The sequence below is a fragment of the Terrapene carolina genome, unplaced genomic scaffold (genome assembly GCF_002925995.2).
Source record: "Terrapene carolina triunguis isolate 2854851 unplaced genomic scaffold, T_m_triunguis-2.0 Scaffold50627, whole genome shotgun sequence".
Taxonomy (NCBI): Eukaryota; Metazoa; Chordata; order Testudines; family Emydidae; genus Terrapene; species Terrapene triunguis.
Window position 1 is genome coordinate 1 of NW_020714978.1, and position 7,168 is coordinate 7,168.

General features: G+C 48.3%; 1 protein-coding gene across 1 annotated transcript; it reads right to left on the bottom strand.

Moving 5' to 3' along the window:
- Positions 1-83: 83 nt before the first annotated feature.
- LOC112120623 (ficolin-2-like) lies at positions 84-6,094 on the bottom strand. The gene is made up of 6 exons (XM_026647006.2): positions 6,057-6,094; positions 5,292-5,372; positions 3,048-3,080; positions 2,327-2,454; positions 1,587-1,716; positions 84-799 (listed from the first exon to the last, which is right to left on the bottom strand). Exons 1-6 carry the CDS (start codon positions 6,058-6,060, stop codon positions 618-620), a joined length of 558 nt encoding a protein of 185 aa, XP_026502791.1. The 5' UTR covers positions 6,061-6,094; the 3' UTR covers positions 84-617.
- Between the last annotated feature and the right edge of the window lie 1,074 nt (positions 6,095-7,168).

The following is a 7,168-nucleotide window of genomic DNA, read 5'->3' on the forward strand; positions in this document are numbered from 1 at the left end:
CAGAACCAAAACCCACCACTACAGGTTCAGGTTTGACCCTAGGCCCCAGCAAAGCTGGCACAGCAATGAGCATAGGATGTACTTCCTGCTCTGTGGGTTGATCTAAGAGCACTTCTGTGATTGGTGCCAGTGTCATGGGTCCTCAGTGGTGAGTGAAATTGGGAGCCATGTTCCAAGGGGATGATGTTCCCTCCCTGCCTTCATGGGAGAACTGCTGGGAAGGAGAGAGAGGGGAGGTGCTCATTACCCCACAGGGTAATCAGAGGGATAGAGCTCAGAAACTGCTCCATCCCGCTGGGAGAAGAAGAGGCGATGATGCTCTTCCTCTTCCTTTTGGCGAATCCTCTCCAATGCATTTCACTGCCCTCAAATGAACCCAGCTGTCGGAGATTTCAGAGCATGTTCTCAATGTGTGTGAGGGATGCCCAGGAATCCTGTTCGTTAACCCAGTGGCACATAAGGTGGCATCTTCCCAACAGGGGCCTGGGACAAAGCTTTCAGGTGTTGTCTCTGAACCTGAGCATGTGCTTCTCTAAGTGGCTAATTTCAGATTGTGCAGACAGGGCGGAATTTACTTTGCTGCTGCCCCAGACTTCAGCACATCTCAGCTGAATTTGCTATTCCGTCTTAGCTGTGATCACAGTAAAACCCAGCCAGCACCTACCTGCTGTGCCATTGAGAAAGTCTCCCAGAATCAGCGTATAGTTCTCAGATTCTCCTAAAATTTGGAATGATTTGTACTTGGCAAAATACTTCTCAGTTTCAAAATCCACGAGGTCGATGCGCAGCTCATTATTTCCTGTTAAAAACGGGAAGAATATCAGCAATTCCGTGTCTTCCACTAATATTTTTCAGCATCTGGGTTTGTTACATCAGTCATCCACCAGCCTATCCCCATATGCTCAGTCTGGGATGCCTTTAGTAACCTAGTTTCATGCCCCTCTCTCTCCTGTCCATTAGCAAACAGCGCTCACAGCTAACATCTGCGCTCCAGCGAAGTGATCAGAATCTATAGCATCCATCTCTCTATGGCCTCTGCCAGTACCAATCCACTGACAAAGCAGCAAGGGACAAGTTCAGCTCCTGTCTTAGCTCTGATGGTTCAACAGATAGTCTTTGTTACAGTGAGTAGGACAGAACGGTACATCTCCAGATCTGTTCACTTAATGCTCTTTAAGGTGAGCTAGCCTTGACCGGAGCCCAAAGAGCTCCCGTGTAATCTGTCTCAGAAGCTTTTCCTTGCAGGTTTCTGTGTGTCAGGAGCAGCCAGTGGTGAGTCTGGGAGCAGTTTCACTACAGCTGGTGTGTACCAGCATAGTCCAGTGGACAGGATGCACAACTTGGACTTAGATATGGTCCTCATCATGGCTCTTCTACGACCTCATCTCTGCTTCCCTCAAATCCCCATTCACCAAGTGGGGTTAATGATACTTACCCTCCTTTGCAAAGCACTTTGAGATCTACAGATGAAAAGCACTACATAAAGCTACCATATTATCATCACTCTGGGCCATGTTACCAAGGAAACGGAGGGCATGGTGATTATATAGATATATATATATTAAATTGCATCTGTGATTTCTTACCTTGAGATGTTAGCAGGTGAATGTTGTCGTTCCCCAGCCAGAATTCCATCTGCTGGTTGCCAAAACCTCTCTTGTATGAGTCCCAGTCACGGAAAAAATCCTCTGAACCATCCACCCGTCTCTGGAAAACCTGCCAGGAAATTAGAGAACCTTAGGTGAAAAGATGGTCGCATTCATTTTAGCTGTATGTGAATAGCTGCTCAGTTCTTCAGTTCTTCAAGGACAAGTTGTCAGCGTAGTACGCACTATGGTTAATCAGAATATGTGTGAACATCTATGTAAGAGTTTAAAATGTACCCCATAATTTTGACATCCTTTTCATCAGCTGTTTGAGAAAGGAACAGCTGGTGAAAAGGGTGAGGCTGAAAGCCTTTCCCGTGACCAAATCTTGAGGTCCTTACTGAGTTTTTAGTCATTCCTTAATAAGGGGAAAATCCCATGGAAGAAAATTGGAGTTTGCCCTAGTGGAAGCTCAATAAGGCCCTTAAGATTTGGTCCAATGTAATTAAAGTCACCATCATCAAGATCCTTCTTAATATAATTGCACCGAAGAAATGGGCCCTGACCCAGCAGAACTCTTAAGCACATGCTGAACTTCAAGCATGCGCGTCATCTCATTGGCTCAGACTATACATGTGCAGGTGAAAAACTAGGCAAGAGCTCATTGTCATCCTGAAACACACACACTTGTTCTACGCAAGGGCTCCTGGGGAGGCTCCCTACGCTCTAGTCTCACTTACAGTCCATCCTCCTCCGTCTGTGGCCATGTCACACAGCACAGTCATGGCAGTGCAGTCCGAAGAGTAAACGGTGTACCAGCCGCTCAGGGTGTTCCCTCTGGCCAACAGCTCCTTGCAGCTCCTCGGGCCTGGGCAAAAGGGGCATTTAAAGCAGTAAATTATACTGCGTCTGAATGGTTTTACTGAGGCAAAGGCAACTTCTTATGACAATGAACTGTTCTCAGGCTCGGGCCCTACACTGATTATTTTTGTATATGTCCACCCCAGACAAAGCGTAACTGTTTTACATACACAGCATTTTCATGGGTTTGCTACAGAAACCCTGGCTACCATTGAAAAACAACGTCGCTACAATGTAAGTGTCTTTGTGGGAATTAATTTTTCAGCATCACACTGGAAATGCGAACTCCACCTTTCCTCAAATGGGCTCCCACGGCCTTTGAAGCTGGATCATCTGTTCTCTGCTGTTGGGCCAAATCCTGCCTGCCTGACTCCGGTGAGTGACTTTGCTGCTGGGAGTATTTCTTTGGGTAAGGCAAGCAGGAGTCGGCCCCTTGTCATTAGCAGCAGGTGTGTGTAACTGCCCCCCCCGTGTCATCCTGTCCTGCTAGCAAGGATAGAACTTCTTCTACCGAAGTGAAGGAAGTTTCCATACCCCTTGCCTTGTGGGCTGCCCTGTGAGGTAAGGGCCATGTCCCCCGCCATTACAGCAAACACTCACCCTTTTTACACAGCTGGTCCGCCAGCGCCTCCTCTGTGCAGGAAAAGGAACACAACGGCAGTGAAATGGGAGCACAAACAAAGCAGTGTGTTGTTTCTAAACAGCTGTTCACTCCTGCAGTTTAATAGTTCTGACTATTTATTTCAGACAAAATGTTTCAGAGGCAAAGAAAGGAAAAAGCCAAATTAGAAAGAGACCAGCAGCTTAGCTATAGAAGGAAGTGGAAATTATGAAAGGAGATGTTTAAAAAAATGAAGCCAATCATTTCAATAGTTAAAGAAGACACAGTTAGGGTTTTTACTCTGTTTCCCTTGCCTTGATTTGTAAGACAACAGACAGGAGCAATGTAATAGAGAGAATGGACCAAGTTTGCCTTAACTGTGTCCTGTTTAACCTGTGTCCATTGCAAACCAGCTGACTAGCTTAGACCTGCCCTGATCCGGTCTTGGGGCCCGGTTCTTCCGGGCAATAAGCTCCTTCACCTCCCATTGGCTTCTGTGGAATAGGGGATGGGTTCAGCATGTGACAGGAGACACAGAGCACCTCACGTGTTGTGCCCTTACAATTAACAGACAAAACAGTCAACCCAACTGTCAGTCCACATGCAAACACACTGAGCAAACTGGCTGAGCCAGAGGAGGTCAAACCTTGCTCCCACTGATCTCAAAGGCAAAACTCTGATTGACAGCAATGGGAGCAGGACTGAAGCCAGGATGGGAAGATTCGTACAAATCAACTAATTATCAAGTAAAAGAAATATTCCCTCTTCAGTGCACGCTTGTAACTGCTATTGAGGGGAGGTTCATTCACACATCAGTGGTGGCTGAACAGGCCCTGCCACGCTGTGCAATCGGGATAACAGAAACCAGTGTCATGTCTGGCTAATATTCCGGAGAGAATCTGGGTCCCACTCCCTGTGACTTAACCCCTGAAAATTCTCACTGCTTCCTTTTCCGCCTGAGAGCACCGTGGTGCTGGGCGCATGAGCTGAAGTGATTGAACTGGGGCCATGTATTCCCAGGCAGATGCATGTAGGAAGTACAAGAAATCATAAGTTACTAATAGTCCCTCTCCAAAAGCTCAAGCAGTGAACAGCCAAGCTCCCCTACAGGTTATGATGCCTCGGGCCAATTTGCTACTTTAAAAAAGTGCCAGGCAAATGAATAGTATAAAAACAGAGAGACACACAGGTTTGGGGAGTGTTGTTTTTAAAACGCTGGAAGAACCATGGAAAATAGAAAGTATGAACCCTGGATAAGCAACAGAGCCCAGTGCACAAAAAATGCAGCTTCAAGCACTTTCGCTTTAAACATTTAGGTGAGCGTGGCCCTATGGTGATGGGCACTTTGGAAATAAGAGGTAAGGTATGGCCAAATTGAAGAATATGTAGAGGCGTGTAAGCTATATTGAGTGTGACACACTCGGGGCTTTGCTACAATATAACTATTGTACCTGTTTCTAGCAATGGTGCTGCTGCTAGTGTAGACACGGCCCAGGCTTTTCATGACACTGTGCTAAAAACAGCTGAGCCCAGCCCCTGTTACACCATTGCTGGCCCACATGGAAGTGCCCTAATGGAGAATCTCAGGTCTGGGTTTTTACTACGTTGGGCCCCACTCTCGGGGAAGGTAAATGAGTGTGAGTCTAAATTGGTGTAAAGGGAGCTGGGAGTTGTGAGTTACACCAATTTAGACTCCCTTATTAGCCTTAGGGTAGGTCTATACTTCGATCTAGGGGTGTGATTCCCAGGTCAAGGAGACAGACCCACTAACTCTGATCAAGCTAGTGCACTAACATAGAACGTAGCTACAGCGGCGCGAGCGGCAGGAGTGAGCAGCTGCCCTGAGTATGTGCCCATCTCAGACCATGGGCATGTGTTCAGGGCGGCTGGCCTCTCCCATCGCATGTGCCGCAGCAGCATGTGCTGCTCTCTATTAGTAGCATGCTAACGCAATCAGAGCCAGCACCTCCTCCAGCTGAATTAGGCTGGTAATCGCAAGGATGGGGGAAGAGCTCAGAATCGAGATTCCCTAGTGATCAGTTTTCCTCTTGGTTACCCCAATACAACCTTGTTGATTTCACGACGGTTATACACCATTGTAACTGAGAGGAGACCTTACCCCTCTGGGGTATGCATTGGGGAAATGTACCATGGAGGGAAGATGCAAATGGATTAAGAATCTCTCCTGCTATTTAATCACAGGCTGAATGAACAAAGTTGTTCTCTGCTCTTTGGTACTTTACCTCTTGCCCCTGGTGGTCCTCGTGCTCCAGGCCTCCCTGGTTTTCCTGGTGCTCCAGGAATCCCTGGAGGACCAGGCATTCCTACAAACACAGGAGTCTCAGAATTAATATTTGACAGCTGTAAGTTGCGGACAATATTTTAGGGTTGAACAAGGGAGAGGGAGAGGGGAAGGGCAGTTTCTACAGGTCACTCCCTAGTCCAGATTTCAAAAGTAGGGTTCGATTTTTCACTCTGTCCCTTTGGCGATGGCAATAGGAAGTGGGAATAGACCAGTACCTTGCCTGGCCCTAGCAAAATCTGCCATTTCCTCTGGGTCTACCATATTTGCAAATCAGCCCTCCTGTTCCTGCAGTTCCTCACGGTGCTCTGGGCAGTACCATGACCCAGGGAGCATTTGCAGGTGGTTGGCAGAGATCACTGGACGAAAAGGCTGAGGATACGGTACTACGGTGGGATCTGTATGAGGGACTCCTCAGGACAGGGATCAAAGGAGGCAGAGTTAGGGTTGAGTGGCTATGTTATGCAGGAAGTATCACCTTAGCTTCTGGTTAATTCCTGGTTTTCAAACCTATGTATTTTGTTTTTTCTTCTAATGCTAACTTCTCATAAAGGGGTGTGTAAGGGGACATCTGTCTCTCTCTCTATAAGGGCTTTATACTGCCACCCATCAGCACAGCATCTGAGCACATTCCAGGGCAGATCAATAGCGACAGCAAAGGAGGTGCACAGCTCGACAGGGAGGAGAACTATCCCCAGGCTCTCACCCATCCATCCAGGGAGGCCAGGAAGTCCTGGTTGTCCTGTTTGAAAATGAAATCATAGAATCAAAGACTTTAATGTCAGAAGGGACCATTATAATCATCTAGTCCAGTGGCTCTGGTGACCCTTTTCGCATAGCAAGCCTCTGAGTGCGACCCCCCTTATAAATTAAAAACACTTTTTAATATATTTAACCCCCTTATAAATGCTGGAGGCAAAGCGGGGTTTGAGGTGGAGGCTGACAGCTCACGACCCCCAATATAATAACCTTGTGACCCCCTGAGGGGTCCCGACCCCCAGTTTGAGAACCCCGGGTCTAGTCTGACCTCCTGCACAATGCAGGCCACAGAATCTCACCCAGGCACCCCTGTATCAAACCCCTAACCTATGTCTGAGCTATTGAAGTCCTCAATGGTTTAAAGACTTCAAAGGGCTGAGAATCCTCCAGCAAGTGACCTGTGCCCCACGCTGCAGAGGAAGGTGAAAACCCCCCAGGGCTTCTGCCAATCTGCCCTGGAGGAAACGAAAAGAATGAGCAGCGATGACTTATTTGTGGCTTAGACACCATGGACCTGATTCTGAGCTCTGACCCTGGGGTCAATCAGAAGCAGCTTCAATGAGTTTATTTGGGTGTGAGAAAGAATCCAGGCCCCAGGGGTGCAGCTGCTCCTCCTGGGCACAGTCCGGCACAGGGGACAGCGCAGACACACCACCTTAGCGGGAGCTCCAGGAGGCACGGTCCCAGCTGGAGACCCCGGGGGGCACAGCACAGAGCTACCCTTGAAGAGGACCCAGGAATTACCCTTCTCTGAGACTGGCCCAATCCACTCACTGGAGGTGCTCAGACATGAAGCTGTCTAGGGCTGTGCGTTGGGGGTGAGGCAAAGCCGTGCCTTCACCACTGCTCCACGGCAGTGAGTGGAGTTGGGTAGCGGCAGAGAGGGACACGCTCTCAGTGACACCAGTACCCGACTGGTTCCAGCTGGGGTGTTCACCAGTGTAAGCGAGAAGAGAACCCACCCCTTTGTGCATGCACTTTTGGGAAGATCCACGCAGTCTAAAAACCTCCCCTGGATAGTTAACTCACAACGTTCCCCTCTGCTCTTTAGTACTTTCC

Bases quoted from the DNA above. Each gene is read 5' to 3' on its own strand.
- LOC112120623 (XM_026647006.2), bottom strand. The intron at 3,081-5,291 runs GTAAAGTACCAA...TTTCCTGCACAG, and splicing joins AGGACCACCAGGGGCAAGAG to AGGAGGCGCTGGCGGACCAG. The intron at 2,455-3,047 runs GTGAGTGTTTGC...CCTTTTGCCCAG, and splicing joins GGACCAGCTGTGTAAAAAGG to GCCCGAGGAGCTGCAAGGAG.